This window comes from Scyliorhinus canicula, chromosome 2, assembly GCF_902713615.1.
Source record: "Scyliorhinus canicula chromosome 2, sScyCan1.1, whole genome shotgun sequence".
Lineage (NCBI taxonomy): Eukaryota > Metazoa > Chordata > Chondrichthyes > Carcharhiniformes > Scyliorhinidae > Scyliorhinus > Scyliorhinus canicula.
This window is the reverse complement of record NC_052147.1, coordinates 248,526,997-248,549,097: the sequence shown is the minus strand read 5'-3', so window position 1 is coordinate 248,549,097 and position 22,101 is coordinate 248,526,997. Positions and strand designations below refer to the sequence as shown.

The following is a 22,101-nucleotide window of genomic DNA, read 5'->3' as shown; positions in this document are numbered from 1 at the left end:
AGATCATTAAAGACGTTCAAGACTGATCTTAACAGCGTTCCTATCAGTAAAGTAATCGAGGATTAAGAAGGTAAGACAGAAAAGTGGAGTTGAGGATTATCACATCAGATCAGTCATGATCTCATTGAATGGCAGAGCAGATACAATGGGCAAATGGCCGACTTTTGCTTCTCAGTCTTTTGATATTTGAGGGTTGTCTAACAACACCTGGCAAAACTGAATTAAATTTTCAATCCAATGGATATCTCAGTGAACAGGTAAATCAGTAAAATGCCTGTAAGAGTGGAAGCAGATATGGGGCGAAAACTGAGCATTTTTTTCAAAGCTGCACAGATGAATTTTAACTCCAGAGAAAGGATTGGGTGGTTTGCGCCTCACTCTGGCTGGGGGGGGGGGGGGGGGGGTGCGGCATGACAGGGCCGGCTCCACAAGGTCGGGACGACACCTGAAAAGGACGCCCTGTTCAGTGCAGAAATTGAACAGGCCCTAGTCCTGCCCCACATAAGCATTTGGACCCTCCCAAAGGAATTAGTTGCTCCCCAGTGCGCAGTGGTTAGCACTGCTGCCTCACAGTGCTGACGACCCAGGTTTAATCCCGGCCCTGGGTCACTGCCTGTGTGGAGTTTGCACATCACATTCTCCTGTGTCTGCGTGTGTCTCACCTCCACAACCCAAAGATGTGCAGGATAGGTGGATTGGCCACGCTAAGTTGCCCCTGAATTTGAAAGAAATGAACTGGGTACTCTAAATCTATTTTTTAAAAGGAATTGACATTTCGCCTGTGTTGCCGCAACCCCCAATAAATCAGAATCAACAGGGCACTCCCCCCTCAATGCCAACATTGGATCATCCCATCCCCCCCCCCCCTTCCCTTTGCAGGCATTTGGTGACACCCTCCACCCCCACCCTCCTTGAGCCACGGGGGTTACACGCCCCCTCCCAACACCGCAATCTTTGGAGCACTCCCCCCCCCCCCTCACAGGCATCAGTCCTTCCAACATCCATAAAGGGAATCCCTCTCATGAGGATTCCCAGAGGGTCCAACCTGGCACAGGTCAGCATTGCCATGTTAGCACAGTGTTAACCTGGCAGCATCAATCTGGCAGTGCCACTCTGTGCCAGGATGCAGTGCCAAGTAACTGCACAGGCACGTGTCACTCCGTCGGAGGTTATACTTATCTTAGCACTCCTCGGGGGCATCCTCTCAGCGGAATCTGGTTCTTTAAAACCTGCTGTAAACCTTGTCTTATCATTTCGGTGAAGTTTGAATATTTACTGAGGGGGGGTCAAATGGTGGGGGCTGGAGGGCCTGGCTAATTAGATGAAAATACATGCAAAACAGTAAAAATGAGATTCAACCAGTGGAGATCGCGTTTCCCAATTCTCTCCAGATCTTCTGTCAGCGATCCTCCACACCATTAAACGCGGGTTCAAAATCGCCCCCATGTCCAGCAACTTTTAAAAGGAAATTGGATGTGTACATGAAAATAATTGCAAGGCTTTGTGAAAATAACAAGTTAGTGGGATTAATTGGATGATGATTTTTCAATGAGCCTTTTTGGGCAATTTTAAATGGAAGCAATGAAGGTTTCACCCCCCCCCCCCCCCCCCCCCCCCCCCCCCCCCCGCCCTGGCTGGAGAGCCAGTGGGGGCACCCCGCCTCACCTTCTTTTGCAATGGTCTGCTGCAATAAATGCTGAGAAGGCAGTAAATTGGGCAGTGGTGGGCCTTCCCAGGATCAAATACCCCTGGGGGCACAGGTCCTGCCCACCAACAACTGCCAGCCACTCAGAAGCACTCATCTCCTCACCAATCAACAATGCCACTGAGGTGGCAGAGGCTGCTGTTGCTAATGTACAACCCACAGTTCCCCCACACCAAGGCCACCTCCTCCCCCCCCCCCCGCCCCCACTACAGACTGAGATCACAATGGCACCAGGCACAGTTGAGCGATGGTGAGGTTGGAGCCTCTGGCTGAAGGAGGGTTTCAGTAGCAAGGTCAGGAAGATAGGCCACATCCCCGTTAGCGATCCTGGGTCCCTTGATCGGGCCTTTGACTGAGAGACCACCCTGAGAGCTTGCAAGCAACTCCAACAGTGTTTGCTTTCTGGACTTCCCGCATGGCAAGCTTCCCCCTATTGCTGGATAAATATTAGCGGCAGCAGGATGAGGCCTAAATGGGCAGTAATTGGCCACTTCCGGGTATCACCTGACTGCAGGGCGGAAAGGACATCCATCAGCCTTCCCACCAAGGAATGGTGGTGTAGTAGAAAGTCAGCAGGGTCACCACCTGCCACCCTCCAACTGGTTAAAGGCCACATGCCAACAAACTCCCCACGGGGGAATACATTATATTCCCCAAATAGCCTCCCTCTCTGTGCCTGATTCTCAATTGTAAATTTTAAGCTCGAAGGAAAAAAGTAAATGTTCATCTTGTGTGCAATACTCATGGTATAATTCGAGTATCACTTCATTAATTTACATGAACTACTCTTCGCTGTGTGTTTTGTTAAAAATGGATGAATTGATTGAGCGATAACACCTGTTCACACAGCTCATGCGATCCTTTGCTCGTGATACAGAATAGCACATCAGAGTGAAAATCAGACAGCAATTAAATGAGAAATGAACTGTTTCCACATTCCTACCCTTTCCATTAACAGCTCATTAAATATGGAAACCAAGCAGAGGAAGTAGCACAGCAGATGTTATTTACCCAGCTTTATTGATAGCCTGGTTTTCTTTTCAGTTTCATTTCAGGGTTTATTTACTTGCTTCGTTTACTTGTTCTATTGCCATCGCCTTTCACCCTGCACTGCGCAGTCATTTCTTCTCTCCTACATTCCACCCCATAACAGACCTTTCCTTTTATTCTGCTCTCAGGCAGTCCCACCGTTTCCCGTTTCTATATTACTTAAAATATGGCACATTGATAACATTTTCCAGTTCTGACTGGAACTGTCATTGACCTGAAATGTTAACTTTGTTCCTCTCACCACAGATCCTGTTTGACCTGCTTCTTTTTCCAGCATTTTTTGTTTTTGTGTCTTAGTTCAGGGCAGTGCCTAAGATGGTTAGGAAGCCAATAATTTATTGTTATAAATTCTGGTACTTGTGCATATATGAGCAACACAGTGGCACAGTAGTTAGTGCTGCTGCCTCACAGCACCAGGGACCCAGGTTCAATTCCAGTCTTGGGGTGACTGTGTGGAGTTTGCACGTTCTCCCCATGTCCACGTGGGGTTCCTCCGGGCGCTCCGGTTTCCTCCCACACTTTAAAGATGTACAGGATTAGCCATGCTAAATTGCCCCTTGGTGTCCGAGGATGTGTGGGTTAGGTGGGGTTACAGGGATAGGGCCTAGGTAGGGTGCACTTTCAAAGGGTCAGTGCAGACTCAGTGGGCTGAATAGTCTCCCTCTGTACTGCAGGGATTCTATAAATTTTGTGGATATCTGATATTTCTGGCTGTTGCATAGCTCCAGGATTCATTTCCTGTCTCTATGTTTACCAAAACCATTACATTTTTGTGCTGTCATTTTTCTGCATGCCCCCACCTTCCTTTTATCTTTTGCCTAAAGTATTTTGCCTTGAGATACAAAAATCTATTTTGTAATGGTTTCACATCTTTTCTGAAAAGAAAAATCTATTGATAAAGATTTAGGCATGATGCCAAAGCCCAATATGAACTGCTATATGAAGATACCAATGAAAATATATTTCTTTTAATTTTCTCCAAGATACTTTGAGCAATAAGAAAGAGACTCACACCACTTTTAAAATGCTAGTGTGGTAACCTTAGGGAAGTAGAATGAGACTTGATGTGAATAATTAACACAGATGCTTTATCAGAATTTTACTCATAGAAGACATTTGATGATTGGAAAGAACTTGAGGTTCAGGAGGGTAAGCAATCAGGGGTCAAAGTTCAGTCGGAAGTTATGGGTAAGTTCTGTAAGGGAATTTCATGAACAATGAGGAAGACTTATTACAGATCCAAAGAATGATACAGCAGTGAAGGCAGGCCATTTGGCCCACTTTGCCTGTGCCAAATCTATCTAATTCGTCCTACTCCCTGCTCTTTATTCACTCATATGTGCTCTGCCTGGAGGCAGGTCCTTAGCTCGTTGACTGCTTATGCCTCATCCTGAGCTACTCAATCAAATTCGTCAGACATGACCTTTCTTTGACAAAGCCATGTTGACTGTCTAGTATTACCTTATTTTCCCTAAGCTTTTATTTAATCTCATCCTGTATTAATGCCTCCATCAGTTTTCCCACAATTGATGTCAAGCTGACAGGTCTGTTGTTTCCTGGGTTATCTTTTGCCTCTTTCTTTACCAAAGGCGTCGCATTTGTAATCCTCCAGTCCCCTGGGACTAATCCTATGTTCAGAGAGGCCTGGAAAATTTCTGTTAATGGCTCGGCAATATGCTCTCTTACCTCTCTCAGCAATCTAGGATGCATTCCATCCGGACCTGGCGACTTCTCTATCTAGAGTGCTACCAGCCTTTTTAGCACCTTTTCTTTATCTATCACTATACTGTTCAGTTGCTCAACACCCACATTTTCAACTGGACACTGTTACCATCTTCTAATTTGGTAAAGACAGAAGCAAAATACTCACTTTGTGCCAGTGCCACAGTCTCCACTTCAATGAGCAGCTTATTCTCTTTGTCCCTTATGGGCCCAGCTCTACCCTTCACTAATCTTTTACAGCCTGCCATCCTTTCCTCATGCTTCCTCTTAGCCTTTCTTATTCCAGCCTTAGCCTCGCTCCTGCATTTGAGATGCTCTTCCTGCTTTCTATTGCTATTATTATTCCGGCATGTACCATATGCCTCTTTTTTCTTCCATATTTTATCATCAATATCCTTAGTCATCCAGGGTACTCTAGATTTGAATACTCCATATGTATTTCTCATGGGTACGTAACTAGCTTGCAACCTATTCATCTCTCCTTTGAAAGTCTCCCATTTTTCATCCACTGTTTTATCCATCATAATGTGTTTCCAATCAACCTGCCCAAGTTCAACTTTTAGAACACTGAAATTTGCCCTTTTCCAGTTTGGGATCTTAATCCGTGACTGATTTTTATCCTTTTCCAACATAACTTTGAATCTTATATTATGATCGCTAGGTTCCAATTGCTCCCCCACTCTGACGCTGTCCATTTGCCCTGCCTTATTTCCTCGGACCAGATCCAGAACAGTTTGCACCCTGATGGCTCTGCAAATGTACTGTTCCAGAAAATCCTCCTGTACATACTGCAAGAATTTCTCCCCTTCCTTTTCCCAGACTGCCTTAGGGTAATTGAAATCGCTAACTATCACAACCCTATCCAGGCTTGTTCTGGCTTGAGCCATGTTTCTGTCAATGCTACTATGTCATATGCCTCAAAAGCAATTTATGTTTCTAGTTCCCCAATTTTGTTCACTATACTCTGTGCATGCATACAGTTTAACACTGGCCTTACCTCTTTCTTGCCCTTTGGGAGGTGACCATACTTTTATTCACTGTCAACACTAAAACTTTCCCTCACTTCCTTTTCCCTGTTCCACATCTTCTCTCTTTTGCACACACTGCTGCTTCTAAAACTAGGCCCGCACCCGTCTCCCCGAACAGGCGGCGGAATGTGGCGACTAGGGGCTTTTCACAGTAACTTCATTTGAAGCCTACTTGTGACAATAAGTGATTTTCATTTCATTTTCATATGGGCCTCTGAAAGGGGAGAGAAGGGTGGGAAAGGTTGCACTGGGGAGTCGGGTTCAATTCCCGGCTTGGGTCATTGTCTGTGTAGAGTCTGCATGTTTCTCCCCGTGTCTGCGTGGGTTTCCTCCAGGTGCTCTGGTTTCGTCCTGAAAGATGTGTTTGTTAGATGAATTGGATACTCTGAGTCCTCCTTCTGTGTGCCCAAGGCAGTGTGGCGACTAGGGGATTGTCACAATAACTACATTGCAGTGGAAATGTAGGCCCAATTGTGACATGAATAAAGACTGTTATTATTAGTCAACCCACCCCGCTGTCAATTTTAAATGACAATCTGATATACTGGCAGTGTCATCCGGGACCCTGGCAGGGCCACACTGGCACTGCCAGGGTGCCTGGATGTCGTAGCCAGAGTAGCACTGCCGGGATACCAGTCTGACAGTGCCCCGTTGCCAGGCTGACATTGCAAGGGATCGGGCCCACGGGAGCCTTGACAATACGTGGGAAGGCTCCCAGGGCCTCGACCAGGTTGGGGGGTGGGAGGAGGTCAGGAAGCAGGGACCTCCGAAAGGGAGGGGGGAGGGTGGGGGAGATCGGGGCTTATATTCAAAATGGTGTCACAATCTGCGAGAACAGCTCTCCAGCAGGAAATCTCTCCAAACTCCCCGAGGCCAAAATAAACGGCAAAGTACTGGCAAATAGCGATGTGATTCTCGGCATTGCGGCCGCCGAGCTGCACGCTGCCAGTTTTGCCCAAAACCAGGTTTAGTGTTAAGCCCCCTGAATTGCGCCCTATGTTTAATACAAGAAATATAAGGAACAATCCTGGCCTGTAGGCAGCCATTCCATATTATCGGAATAACTGAAATATAGTCATAGCTAAACAAGTTGCATTTAAATAGCAGCTTTAAAATAGAAAAATGTCCCAGGGCACTTCAGAGAAGAAAGCTACAGGATTGTGTGAGCTTTGCAACCATTGAGAAGGAATGATGAATTGGTGCTATTTGTCAGTAACGACACAGAACGACTATGAACATGCTCCTGTGAATGTGTGTGGCTGGATTTAAAAAATGACAAAGGGGAAATGTTAGTGAGTGGAATATGCTACAGGCTACCAGAGGAGATAGGTATACTGCTGTGAAGGCCATAAAATAAATAAGTGCATAAGTTTGAATCTGTGATCACAAGGATTTCATTCTTTCCAACAGTACAACAGGGACAGTTTATGAACCACAATTTATTGAAGTTCTGAGAAACTCATTTGAAAATGATTTGTGAAGGAGACTGCAGTATTGGATTTGTTATTAAAGAGGGGGGGGGGGGGGATAAGCCACAGAATAGTAAGAAACACCTGGGATCCAGAGTCACAATAAAGACAGAACATAAAAAGAACAAAATTCTAAATGAGTTAACGTCAAGTGGGCAAGAGATTACACAAAAACATTTATTTATATTCAGCAGATCCTATGTGGAAAAAGCACAGCATTTTAAAGAGGTTTGTGAGCATGATAAACACTTTATCCTTGAAATAGGCTTTGAATAAAACCTTGAGTAGATAACTAAAGTTATTGAATTAATAGAGGAGGTATCAGAAATCATTTTTAAATGTTCAGGAAAGGAACAGATCTACAAAGATGAACTGAGAAAGGAAAAACTATTGATAGAGATACTTGGCGTAGAAATTAGCCGGGGCACAAAGCGGGGAGACATGAGATAAATGAGTGTTGGCAGCAGCAATACTTAGGTAAGTTCTGTCAGGGGATTGTTAGTTTGGGCAACAGAAACCAATTTTCAGGACTGTGGAGGTTGAGAGAACATTCCGGATCTTTCTTTATTCACAGTAAATGTAGTTTATCTTTTGCTGCCAGTTGTGGGGCTGCTGAAGGAGCGGTATGGTGGCAAAATAGTTAGCACTGATGCCTCGCAGTGCTAGCGACACAGGTTGACTTCTAGCCTTGGGTGACTGTCGGTGTGGAGTTTGCACTTTCTCCCTATGTCAGCATGGGTTTCTTCTGGGTGCTTCCGTTTCCTCCCACAGTCCAACGATGTGCAGTTTAGGTGGATTGGCCATGATAAATTGCCCCTTAGTGTTCAAAGATGTGCAGGTTACCGGGATAGGGTAAGTGGGCTCCGGTAAGATGCTCTTTCAGAGGATCGGTGCAGACTCGATGGGCCAACAGGCCTTTCTGCACTGTAGGAGTTATATGAAGAATCATTAGTAATGCAGGCATAATGTCTGCTCTGCTCATTGCAGACTCATTTCTCAAAGAGTTCCTCTAACATGTGTTAAGCTTCTAATTCATAGAACATAAGTGCTGTGCTTACAAACTGTAAGCTTCTATTCTATGAATTTGCCAGTGTAACTAGTGTCTGTGAAAATACAGACTAGTAATTAATTTGATTTGTGCCTGTTTTATAACCAGAAATTGTGTGCAATGAGTACCAATTTCATCCCCACTAACTTAGGACTGCATCTTCAGTCCTCTCTAGTGGCATATTTGAAGGTGAAGAGGACATTTACTCTGGTAGGAGGGGGGTATATGAGCATCTGGCTACCTTCCTGCCTCTGCCAAAATTAAGTCTGGCATCTAAGGCCCATAATTGGCCTTCCCACTTGCCGCCATTTGAGTCCCTTAAGTGGACAAGTAATGATCACTTAAAAGCCTCGCCCCATCGCCCCTATTGCCACATGGGGAGTACAGCAAGAAAATCTGAGCAAGCTGTTTTTTATCTCCCAGGGAGTGGAGTGAGGGAGGGGGGTGGCAGTAGATGGAAGGGTGCCCTCATTCAAAGGCACTTGGTGCCTGATCAAGGGATTTGGCAGTTGAGATGGAGGAAGGAGTCTGCTGAGAGCCACATCCCTGCTCTTGCTGCTGATCCCCTCCAGCCCTCTACCTCGTGACACCAAATCCACAAATTCCCTCCTCTGATCTGAGTTGCTTGGTGATCCTGGACCTCTGGTGGCTGTTGTGGCAGCTGTCCTCACCTCCCCGGTGGCCACTATGGAACAAACGAGCTGCAGGCCTCCGAAAGGCCTTGCAAATCTTGGTGTGTCGGCCTTCCCAGCCCCTGGGTCCTGATTCTGGGTAGGCCCGTCAGTGGCCTTGCAATTGCCAGATTGGCTTCTGGTTCTGCAGGTCTTCCCAAAGGTGTTACTGTGAGTCTCTTACCACCTCTCCAGCTGGCATCCAAGACCCCACCCCATCTCCTCCACATGCAGGCAAAGGCAGACTGAGGGTTAACAATATTAGTAATGAAGACTGAACACAGAAACATTGCTGAAATATTAAATCATTATTTTTCTACAGTCCATGCATTCTAAAAAAAAAGGTACAGTTTAACAGTGAACGTAAGCCAAAAATGTTTGTGATCAATGGAGATTATGCTGTGGAGGTTGTAGAAGCTGGAGGCAGACGGTACTTAGGGGGCGGAATTCTCCCCCCCCCCCCAACCCACGACAGGTGGGAGAATCGCTGGGGCGCCGGGCAAGTTCCGCCACGCCGCCCCGGCACCCGCACGCGATTCTCCCAAACCGGCGCGGCGAGATTTATGGCTGGCCGCTCAGAGAATCGCCTCTAGCCGTTTGTAATGGGCGAGCGGCGATTCTCTGGCCTGGATGGGCCGAGCGGCCTGCCCAATTCGACGGGTTCCCGCCGGCGCCGTGCACACATGGTCGCTGCCGGCGGGGGGGGGGGGGGGGGGGGGGGGGATCCAGCACCGGGGGCGGGCCTCAAAAGGGGTCTGGCCCACGATCGGTGCCCACCAATCGGCGGGCCGGCCTCTCTGAAGGAGGAACTCCTTTCCTCCGCCACCCTGCAAGATCCATCCGACATTTCTTGCGGGGAGGACGGCAACTGCGCCATTTACGCGGCGCTGGCCGCCGTGTAATCTACGCGGCGCCGCTTTTACACGGCGCCAAGGGGGTGGGAGAATAGGGGGCGAGGAGCGGCATCCGATGCCGGAGTGAAACACTCCCGTTTTCACTCCGGCATCGGGACTTAGTCTCCCGATGGGAGAATTTTGCCCAAGGTTTCCTCAATATTCTGTTTCGTAATTATGAGGAATTGCCTCAGCAGCAAGGGATTTGTCAAACCAGACTTCTGCAGTGTTCATTGGGGTTGGGGGTCACATCTTGATGATTGCAAATTAGTAAATGTGACATCTATTTTAAACGTCAAATTACAGATATGAGAGATTTCAAGCAATTGGAAGGAAATTGTTAAAAGAAAAACTGTGATGATGGATAGTATAAGGGTGAGCAGCAGAGTTTGTCTAAATAGCTGGAGTCAGTTTAGGAATGGCCAATCAATATGTTAAATTTCTTTGAGCATGTTAAGACAGATCTAGCAGATCAGGGTGAGATTGTGAGTGTTATATGTGTGGACTTCACACTGTCTGATATAATAAGCTATTTTATAATGTACAGGCCAATAGAATTAATTACAATGTATTTAATTGACTAGGATTTGGCCAGTAAACGCAGTAAACTGTGGTGCATGATACACGGGGCTTGGGGCTACTAATCACTTTGTCATTTTTATTCATGATTGGGAGGATCAAGGGGCGAATGTGCAAACTCCGCACAGACATTGACCCAGCGAGGAATCAAAACTGGGACCCTGGCGCTGTGAAGTCACAGTGCTAGTCACGTGTGCTACCATGCTGTCTTCCTAAGCAGTTAGAAAATTAACAGAATTTTGGGATGTATAACTAAGTGTATAATTTAATGAAGAAAACTATATTCTAGAAGTATATCTGTCAATAAGGAAAAAAAAAGAAAATAAAGTGACCATCCAATTATTTTTCACTGGTACAGCAATAAGCATACGAAATGTGTGCAGCACACAGAAAGAGTGATGGAGCAACTTACTATGACAGACTTCAACAGGAATGTTTCCTTCAGCAAATAACATTGAGATTTATTGGATTCATAATAATTTTAGATGTTAAGGTAGTCTTATGGGAAGTTTGATAATAGATTAAATGGACCTCACTTGCCTGAAAACCGCTCTATATTAGTCATCCATGAAATGAGTAAACATTAAATGTGCAGCTGCCAGTTAATGTAATCTTTTCTCCTTGTAATCTTCATACAGGTTCAGAACATCAAGTGCTCTACATTGCGACCAGGAATGAAATTCGTAGTATATATCCATTTGACCCCAACTCAGCCTATGAACAAGTGTTTCAAGGAGACGATACTGTCAAAATTAGTATGATGGATGTGTATATCAAAGGCAAGAAGATCTTCTGGACCAACGAGCACACAGGCAAAATCTCCTGTTTAGACATCTCAGACAAACGGAAGAGACAGACAAGTGATGCCACAGATCTGAATGTAATTTCAGGAAAGCACTAATCCATTAAATCAATAAGAATGAACTTTTAATAGCAAGTACATTAATAATACAATTTAGAATTGATTGCTGTACTTTTTTTTGTCAACCAGTTTTACTTCACATTCAGTTTAGAATTTCTCTTTGTTGCAGTTTTTGGCTTTTTATGCTCGCTACAGTACTAATGATCATGTTTTAAAGCTGAGTGCTGTTGTGATGTAATCCTTGAAGTTAACTCATGAGAGAGCACTGGATGAATTTTATGACAATTCTCCTGTTAGTATGGGTGCTATATGCCATTACAGGGTATCACCTACAGAACCAGGGTTCAATGCACATTATACATCAGGTAGTTTTGATCAGCCAGAACAAATCTCTGCTCAGCAGAAAACTGCAGAAGTTTCTTCAAAGGGTGTTTGCGAACATTCTTAGTCTGCGGTTAAAACCTAGGAGCTTTCCTTTGACAATGCTTTTGGTTACACAATCATTGTATTCCACCACCAAATTATTCTTAAAATGCAGCAGCAGGTTATTGAGCATGTAATGGCAAAAAAAAAACTTGTATCATTTTTTCCTACTGGATGAGATGGAAGGGGAATGTATCCTGGGTTCACTCATTTTGCATGGTGCTTCAGATGAAACTAAATTTCAAAGACTCACACAACTTTTTTTTCCTCATTTAAGAGCAGCTAGGGTGTGACCCCCCCCCCCCCCCCCCCCCCAAACCAGCCCCACTCCCCGTTCTTTCCCACGAGGTATGTTCTCCTGATCTAAGAGGTCTCTGCTATTGTTGCAGCATCTACCCTTTGCCATTGTCAGCTATTCTTCTCCTGCCTGGGGAGAAGTACCTCACAGCTTTCCTGGGATCTTAAACTTCTCACTTTAATAAAAGACTTAACCCTGAAAGCCAATGAAAAAAACATCTTTTTATGGCTTGCCCAATGGCTTTCAGAGAAGTAAAAGAAAACAAAATTGTTCAAGCTGCAACAGTAAAGAAAGCCCTACAACGTCCCTACTTCCTGCGGAAGCTAAAGAAATTTGGCATGTCTGCATCGACTTTCACAAACATCTACAGATGTGCCATAGAGAGCATCCTATCCGGCTGCATCATAGCCTGGTACGGCAACTGCTCGGTCCAAGATCGCAAGGAACTCAGCCCAACGTATCACACAAACTTGCCACCCCCACATTAATTCTGTATACACCTCTTGCTGCCTCAGGAAGGCAGACAGCATTATAAGAGACCCCTCCCACCCAGGCATTGCCTTCTTCCAGGCCCTTCCATCAGGCAGAAGGTACAGAAGCCTGAAGACTCACACATCCAGACATAGGAACAGCTTCTTCCCCACAACTACAAGACTCCTCAACGACTCTCCCTCGGACTGATCTGTTCCCTGTAAGAACACTATTCACGATGCCCTATGCTGCTCTTGCTCATGTATTTGCTTTGTTTGGCCCCTTGTCCCGCACTGTAACTAATCACTGTTTTGTCGATGTACCATTTGTCAATGTTCTCTGTTGATTATTCTTGTTATGATGTGGAGATGCCGGTGGTGGACTGAGATGAGCACAGTAAGATGTCTCACAACACCACGTTAAAGTCCAACAGGTTTGTTTTGAATCACTAGCTTTCAGAGCGCAGCTCCTTCCTCCTTCACCTGAGGAAGGAGCTGCGCTCCAAAAGCTTGTGATTTGAAATTAACCTGTTGGATAATTCTTGTGTCTACTGTGTAAGTACTGTGTACGTTCCTTGGCCGCAGAAAAATACTTTTCACTGTACTTCGGTACATGTGACAATAAATCAAACCAAATCAAAATCAAAGTGTGTGAGACAAGTCATATCTAAATGAAGGGGATATCCTATATTTACCCGATGTTGAGCAAAACAGTTAGCGCTGCTGCTGTTGCCTATAAATTTTGTCTAAATCCTTTATGCAAGTAATGAATATAGCATTTTTCATGCTTTATTTATTACAATAAATGTTTTCAAAATATGTGATTTTGATTTGATGTGATGAGTGGTTAGTATGATCAAAATGAGCTGAACTTGACTTGTTTCCTGATCTTTAACTTGTGAACAGTAAGAAGTCTTACAACACCAGGTTAAAGTCCAACAGGTTTGTTTCAAACACTAGCTTTCGGAGCACTGCTCCTTTCTCAGGTGAATCAATTTACTTTCAAATTCTGCCAAATACCTGGCATATGCAGTATCCAGGGCTAAATACTATAAATTAATCCTCCAGTGATGCAACCTTCTTCATACCTTACAACAAAATAGAAAAACCAGAGTGACTGTGATCAATTTGAAATTTGGATCGGTCAGTCAATTGAAGCCAAATATCTAGATATCCAATTGGTAACATAGATGTGATGTATTTAGCACTATGGACAGATCCTTATTTCATATTAATCCCATTCCTCTGGAGACTAATTTGTACAGGTATCAATTTTGCAGAGATTGTAAAGCAATAAATGTTTGATTTACTCAATACAGTCCTCTTTGTAACCATTATGTGCAGCAGCTGTCATGCAAAAAACATAACATAATCGAAAGGTATAGCAGCCATTGACTGGTATAAAATATAACAAACCTTGCTGAGAACCATTAGTATAAATAGAGTAGCTCTGCTTGACCTGCTCATGTGGATTCATTGATTTAACTGAACAATTCTGAGTCTCCAAATAGATTAGGATTGATAACAACGGGCATTGAACTTTGCTCCAAAGGGTCAGAGTTCACAGTAAATGCCAGACTTAAGCCCAAAAGCAGACACTTCAGTGCAGTATTGACAGAGGTTTAATCCAAGTACCACAGATACCATGACACGACACGGAAGCACAGTGATTAGCACTGTTGCTCAGAGTGCCAGGGTCCCGGGTTCGATTCCCACTTGGGTCACTGTCTATACAGAGTCTGCACATTCTCCCTTGTCTGCATAGGTTTCCTTCATGCTCTCCGGTTTCCTCCTACAAGTCCCGAAAGACGTGCTTGTTAGGGGAATTGGCCATTCTGAATTCTCTCTCAGTATACCCGAACAGGCGTTGGAGTGTGGCGACTAGGGACTTTTCACAGTAACTTCATTGCAGTGTTAATGTAAGCCTATTGTGACAATAATAATATTATAATTATTATTCAAAGAAAAGTATAGTATTCATCCTGGTCTCCATGCTAACATTTATTTTTTAACAAACATCATTATATAAGTAGATGATCTTACTGCTGTTTGTGGGAACTTACTATGTGTAATTGAGTATAAAGTACTTTGGGACCTCCTGAGGTTTAAGTGCAAGTTATTTGCAATTGATATGACATAAACACTTGGGCTTTGGACCAGATCACTTAGAATCAGCAAGATTTGAGATAAACTAACATCTTATCTAAGATCCCTGGAAAACAATGTCATTGTAACTCATTTAAACATTTGACACTTAAATTTCCCCAAACAATATTCTTGTGGGAAAAAATGGAAAACTGCAATTTCTAAAAGCAAATCTAATGTAATTTTCATTTCTATTTTAGATTCCTGGTTTCCAAGCACCACAGGGCATCGCAGTTGACTGGATTGCTGAAAATATCTATTGGACTGATTCTTTCAGAAATGTCATTTATGTGGCTAAGATTAATGGACAGAAGTACAAAAGGCTTGTCTCTGGGATGATGGACAAGCCCTGTGCGATTGCTGTTGATCCCAGCAGAGGGTATGGCGCTATATTGTTTGAGTTACTCAACTGTGTTCAGAAAACTAACATGCACACTTATCAGGCATGGCCACTCATGTGGCCACCAACGTGGCAAATTCAGAATTATCTGTGAATATAACTAGCTTTAGCCATTCTGAAATGCTAAATAATTAACAAGAGCTGGAAATCTGAAATAAAACAGAAATTGGTGGAAATGTGCAACAGCTGAGGCAGCATCTGAATGAAAAATAATTGTCAATGGCCCAGTTCTTCCGACCTCCAGATTGTTGGAAACCGGATGTACACAACCCAAGAGGTGCATTCCTGCAGAAGTCCCAATGCGCTGACTTCCGTGGAAATTATCCAGGAAGTTTGAACTTCCAATAAGCAATTCACCTGCTCTCCAGGACCCACTGCAAGAGTCTTTGACTCTGCATTAGAGTCCCCCATCGACCCTCTGACGAACGCTCATGACCTGCTTCTACCCCTTGCCTCCCTCAATTGACCCTCAACCCCACCCAATCCAACTACCCCTCCCAACCATTCTAACATCTGACTACCCCTCTGGATTGATCCAATTATCATGGACCCACCTTCCAACCTACCCCCCCTATCCAAATACCACCCTACCCACCAAACATCTTACCACCCTGCCATCGCATCCACCTACAACCTGGCCTACATTCCGTCCTAGCCACCCTGTCACTCTACTCATTCACACTGGACATTTAAACTTACTTTAGGGCAGCAAGTGTAATAAAAAGGGGCGTGCCCAATCTCAAAGAATTGTGTCCCTTCAATCAGAAGGTTTGTCCAAGTAGGTCTCTTTTGAGCAAGTGTCTCCCAGGCATTGGCATCTGTGTTGGATTTCTTCAGGTGTCTTCAGGGTGTCTTTGAAGTGCTTCCTTATTCTCCTCTTGTTCGGGATCCTCCGTTGAGCTGGGTGAAGAATATTTTCAATGACAGTTGGGGCGCTGTCATCCTAAGAATGTTGTCAGCCGATGCTGGAAATTTCATCCCTCTGATCATTGATGGTACTTTCCATCAATGGAGAGGGGTGTACTCCAGGCCCCTAAGCCATATGGAAGGGTTGGGAGGAAAACTGCCTTGTACATGAGGATCTTGGTATCAGCGTAAATGTCGCGATCGTTGAAGACTCTCGTCCTCCGGTGTCTGAAGACGGCGCTCACAGATTGGATACGATGTTGGATCTCTGCGTCGTGTCAGTCTTAATGAGAGGTGGCTCCCCAGGTAGGAGAACTGTCCCACATTTTGGAGGGTTTCTCCATTGATCTTTTTGGAGGGAGAGACCAGATCTTGCCCTGGGGTGGGTTGGTAAAGAATCTGAGTCTCCTTGAGATTGAAGCTGAGACCAATTCTTCGGGACGCTTCCATAAATGCGTGGCCTCAAGATTGTCTTCTGAGAGAGTGGAGATGGAAATGCTATCTAAATGCCGTTTACTTCTTGGATTTCAACCAGTTAATGTTGGAAAGTTTTCCGTACATCCTATACACGATGTCCACTTAACTAGGAAACTTGCTCTTGACGAGCTGAAGGATGGTGACGTTGAAGATAGAGAAAAGGGTGGGGTGATAACCCATCCCTGCTTGACTCCAGTCTTGACTGCAAAGGTTTCTGACTTATTGATGTTGCTGAGGACTGTCGTGGACTCCTTATTGTGGAGGAGTTTGGGAATGTTGGTGAAATTCTCAGGATAGCCAGGCTTTGACAAGGTCTTCCATTGCACTTCCTAATTGCCCGAATCCAAAATCTTGATCAGATCGATGAAGGCCATGTAGAGAGGTTGACCTTGCTCCTGGCATTTTTCTTGAAGTTGTTGAGCAGAGAAAATCATGCCCTTTGTTCCACAGTTTGGTTGGAAACCGCATTTTGTTTCTGGAAGGATTTCTTCAGAGACTGGGAGAAAGTGGCAAGCGAAGATTCAGATGTTGTTCTTCCCAGAAAGGGAGAGCAGGGAGATTCCTTGGTAGTTCCCACAGTCCGCTTTGTCTCCTTTCTTGAGATGGCGGCAATGACAGTATCCTTGACCTTGGCAGGAATTTCCTCTCTGTCCCAGATTTTCAGGAACAGCTGATAGAGTTGCTGGATGATCTCTTCTCAAAAATCTCAGCCAGACTCCCATCCACTCCTGCCATTTCCCATTCTTCATGTATTTAATGGCGGCCTCGACTTCATCGGTGCTTGGTGGGAGTCCATGATCATCTTTGATGGGGAATTCGGGGTTTCTAATACATCCTCATCTATGATTGTATCATGGTTGATGAGACCCTTGAAGTGTTCTTTCCATCGAAGGCTGATGTTTTCTCTGTCTCTCAAAAAGATTCCATCCTTTCTCCACACTGGTTTGAGGCCTAGGGTATTGGGTCCATATATTGCCTTGGTGGTATTGAAAGTACCCCAGCTGCCACACTTGTCAGCGAGGAGTTCTTGATTTCCCCACTTCTTCTTTGTATCTCCATCTTCTCTGTTTGAAGAGTTCTCCTCTTTGCCTTGCTGGTGATGTTGTTTTGCCAGGCATGGAGAGCTTTTCATTTTTTATTGATGAGATCTTGGATGGTGTCGTCATCCTCCTCAAAACAGTCTTGGTGTTCCCTGGTCTTGTAGCCAATGGTTTCGTCGCAGCTTAGGACGATGGCTGTCTTCAGCTCTTTCCAGTTTTCTTCCACTCCATTAGAGTTAACATTTTGGAAATTTTGGCTAAGACGTTACATAAAGTTGACAAGCATGCTTGGCTCTTGAAGCTGCTAATCATTGATCTTTTTCTGCACTGTTTCTTCATCTTCTGCTGCTTCTGGGGAAGGTTGATGGACAAAGAGCAGTGGATGAGTCTACTCAGCAGTCATCTATCCTGGTCATCATTTTGGTGATGAGGGCATTCTTTTGGTCTCGAGATCGGATGATAGCATAGGTGATTATGTGCAAGTGATTTGATCATGGATGTCTCCAGGATGTCTTAGTTTTGTCTTTTTGGTGGAACAGTGTGTCAGCAATGACAAGCTGGTGTTCCACGTATTTGCTGAGCAGGAAAACCCCATTAGTGTTGCAATTCTGAACTACTCCTTTTCTGATAGTTCCTGTCCAGAATTGACAGTCCTTTCCAATCCTATCGTTAAAGTCCCCAAGCAGGCTGATCTTATCTTCCTCAGGAATGTTTGGAGAGTATGGTATCCAGAGTGGAGGAGAAGACTTCTTTGTACTTATCATTGGCATCAAGGGTTGGGGCGTGGGTACTCATAACCATTACCTGTTGGTTTTTGGCAAGTTGTAGATGGAGGGTCGTGAGATGTTCATTGATGCTGGCAGGGAGCCCCAAGAGTCGCGGGCCGGAGAATCGGCATGGGGGGCCCGCCGACCGGCTCGGCACGATACCCGCCCCCGCCGAATCTCGGGGGGGGCGGAGAATTTGGGACACGGCAGGGGCGGGATTGACGCCACCCCAGGTCCTTGACAGAGGGTAGGTCCAATTCTAGTGTCAAAGGATTCTTAACGACTGGGGATCTCTCTATGGCTACAGCCTCCATCCACCACTGCAGACGTTGGTTTCATACGAGTATCTTCCTCCTGATCCACCTTTGAGGACCTGGGGCAAAATTCTCCGACCCCCCGCGGGGCTGGCGTATATCCTGCCCCCTCTGGCACCCGATCGGCGTGCCCCCCGCGACGATTCTCCGGCCCGTGATGGGCCAAATCCCGCCGCTGAGAGGCCAATCCCACTGCCGTGGTTTCAACCACCTCTGGTGGCGGCGGGATTGGTGGCGCGAGCGGGCCCACAGGGTCCTGGGGTGGGGGCGCGGGGTGATCAGACCCCGGGGGGGTGCCCCCACGGTGGCCAGGCCAGCAATCGGGGCCCACCAATCAGCGGGCGGGCCAGTGCCGTGTGGGCACACTTTTCCTTCTGCCGCTGCCACGGCCTCCACCATGGCGGAGGTGGAAGAGAACCCCCCTACCGCGCATGCGCCGGTGGTGACATCAGCGGCCGCTGACGCACCGCCCAATGCGCGGACCGGCGAAGGCCTTTCGGCCAGCCCCGACGCCGGGCGGCGGGCGTCAAAGGCCGTTGGCGCCGGTTTTGGCACCAGTCGGCGTGGCGCCAACCACTCCGGCGCGGGCCTAGCCCAAAGGTGCAGAGAATTCCGCACCTTTCGGGTGGCCCGACGCCGGAGTGGTTGGCGCTACGCCGGGACCCCCCCGCCCCGCCGGGTAGGCGAGAATCCCGGCCCTGTTTTGGATTGCACTTTGTCTGGTTCCTCTCCTGAGATTGTACTGTCATGGGTGACCCTGTCAGGAGTGAAGACTCCTGAGAATCTTATTCGCTCTCGGAATGAATGGAATTCTCAAGTCTCTCCACCACGGTAAACTGGTATTCAGGGAAAAGAAGTGAACTGCAAAAGATAATATTCAATGATTGTTTGCTCCTCGTGACCAGACTGCTGGGTGCACCACAATGCGTCAAAATGCCAAGCAGCATTTTCCTGAGCGCGAGTGACCAATTTAAGTGGCAATCGATGACATTCACAAGTCAACAAGAAGCTGTTCACAACACAAGCTTTAATTCCTTTACCAAGGTGATATGTTGTATTAAATTAGGGCAAACAAAAATTTCATCTCAAGGCTCTACCTCGGGCACCTTGGAGGTTCTTCAACAATTGAAGGAGTTGCCTAAAATCACCTCCAAATCTCCATCCCCACTGTAACCAAACTCTACAGTGTAGCTACGATTGCAGTCCTCTGTGTTTTCGGCACTTCTGCTAATTTTCCAATACTAAAATCACAAATAGCGCTTATGCTTATGGATAATTGCTGCCACATGGAATATTTAATTGATTAATTGATGACATGGACTATCAGAGTTTGTGGGTGCAATTAATTAGACTATGTGGCTGGAACAATCAAGTATCTAATGTTCTAATAGCTGTTAATATCACTGTTAATTATAGTAAATAACAGACTAAAATGCACGTTATTTTGGAGTACATCTCTTAAAGGGAAGCATGAACTAAAATGGTCATTATTGTTTCTTCTAACTATATTGTTCAGATAAATGTATTTGGAATGGTTGCAGGATGATGTATTGGACAGACTATGGCAAGCAGCCCAAGATAGAGCAATCTGCCATGGATGGGACTTTGCGAAGAATTCTCATACACAAGGACTTGCAGTGGCCGACAGGTAGTGCAACGTCAGAATTAGCCAATCACTGATCTTGCTGTAAATATAATGTGACCAATTTTTGAATTGGGTGTATCAAGTGCTCCTCCTGCCTTTTGCAGTCATCAAGATGTCTGATAAATATTTGTCATCGCCCCTTGGTAGCATTGAATGAATGAGCATCCAGCTCTGCTTGCAATCCTCAATGGGAGTGTGGGGAAATCTTTTTTTTTAAATAATCTTTATTCAAATTTTCACAAAATATCAACAACAAAAAGAAAAAAAATTACAAAGAGCAGAAAGACGAACCCCCCCCCCCCCCCCCCCCCCCCCAGTGTATACACAAAAGAAGAAACAAATATCGCCTGTCATTAGCACAGAACAACTATGCACGTCCCTTCAGTCCAAAACAAAGAAACGACCGTCCCATCCCCCCCCCCCCCCCCCCCCCCCCCCCCCCCCCCCCCGGTTGCTGCTGCTACTGGCCTTCTCCTATCGTTCTGCCAGAAATCCAGAAATGGTTGCCACCTCCTGAAAAACCCCTGCACCTACCCCCTTAGGGCAAATTTCACCTTCTCTAATTTAATAAACCCTGCCATATTGTTGACGCAGGCCTCCACGCTTGGGGACCTCGCATCCTTCCACTGAAGAAGAATCCTCCGCGGGGCTACTAGCGACGCAAATGCCAGAATGCTGGCCTCTTTCGCCTCCTGCACTCCCGGCTCCACTGCAACCCCAAATATTGCGAGCCCCCAGCCCGGATCGACCCTGGATCCCACCACCCTCGACAGCGTCCTTGCTACGCCCTTCCAAAATTCCCCCAGTGCTGGGCATGCCCAGAACATATGGGCATGGTTTTCTGGGCTCCCTGAGCACCTAATACACCTGTCCTCACTCCGAAAGAACCAGCTTATCCTTGTCCCGGTCATGTGAGCCCTATGCAGCACCTTAAACTGTATGAGGCCAAGCCTCGCACAAGAAGAGGAGGAGTTCACCCTCCCCGGGGCGTCCGCCCACGTCCCCTCCTCTATCTCCTCACCCAGCTCCTCCTCCCATTTACCCTACAGCTCCTCGACCGAGGCCTCGTCCATCTCCTGCATCATTTGGTACGCCGCCAAGATCCTCCCCTCCCCAACCCACACCCCCGAGAGCACCCTGTCCTGGACCCCACGCGGTGGCAGCAGAGGGAACTCCGCCACCTGCCGCCTGACAAACACCCTTGCCTGCATGTACCTAAAGGTGTTCCCCGGGGGAGCCCGAACTTCCCTTCCAGCTCACCCAGGCTCACGAACTTCCCGCCTATAAACAGGTCCCCCAACCTCCTGACACCTGCCCTGTGCCAACTCAGGAACCTGCCATCAATTCTCCTCGGAACAAACCAGTGGTTCCCCCGTATCGGGGACCCCATCGAGGCCCCCACCTCCCCCCTGGGCGACCTCCATTGCCCCCAAATTTTGAGGGTAGCCGCCACCACCGGGCTCGTGGGATACCTCGTTGGAGGGAGCGGCAGCGGCGCCGTTACCAGCGCCTCCAGGCTCATGCCCACACAGGACGCCTGCTCCATCCTCTTCCATGCTGCCCCCTTCCCCTCCATCACCCACTTACGCACCAATGCCGCGTTGGCAGCCCAATAGTACCCACAGAGGCTGGGCAGCGCCAGCCCCCCCCTATCCCTGCCCCGCTCCAAGAACATCCTTCTCACCCTCGGGATCCCGTGTGCCCACACAAACCCCGTAATGCTCCTGTTAACCCGCCTGAAAAAGGCCTTCGGAATAAGGATGGGGAGGCACTGGAACAGGAACAGGAATCTCGGGAGCACCATCATCTTGACTGACTGCACCCTACCCACCAGAGACAGCGGCAGCATGTCCCACCTCTTAAACTACTCCTCCATTTGCTCCACCAGCCTTCTGAGGTTAAGCTTATGCGAGGCCCCCCAGCTCCTGGCCACCTGAACCCCCAAGTACCTGAAGCTCCGCTACGCTCTTTTCAGTGGGAGCCTCCCAATCCCACCCCTCCTGGTCCCCCGGGTGTACCACAAACAGCTCGCTTTTCCCAAAGTTGAGCTTGTACCCTGAGAAATCCCCAAATTCCCAGAGAATCCCCATCACCTCCGGCATTCCCCCCACCGGGTCCGCCACATATAACAATAGGTCATCCGCATAGAGCGACACTCGATGCTCCTCCCCACCCCAGATTAGCCCCCT

The 22,101-nt window shown here is 46.7% G+C and overlaps 1 protein-coding gene across 1 annotated transcript in view; it reads left to right on the top strand.

The window, feature by feature from the left end:
- The window catches only part of LOC119962094 (low-density lipoprotein receptor-related protein 1-like), a 2,271,162-nt gene that overhangs the window by 2,163,782 nt on the left and 85,279 nt on the right, over window positions 1–22,101 (top strand). The window contains 3 exon segments of the mRNA XM_038789946.1: window positions 10,804–11,045; window positions 14,564–14,742; window positions 19,809–19,915. Of these exon segments, the coding sequence (XP_038645874.1) occupies window positions 10,804–11,045; window positions 14,564–14,742; window positions 19,809–19,915 (528 nt within the window).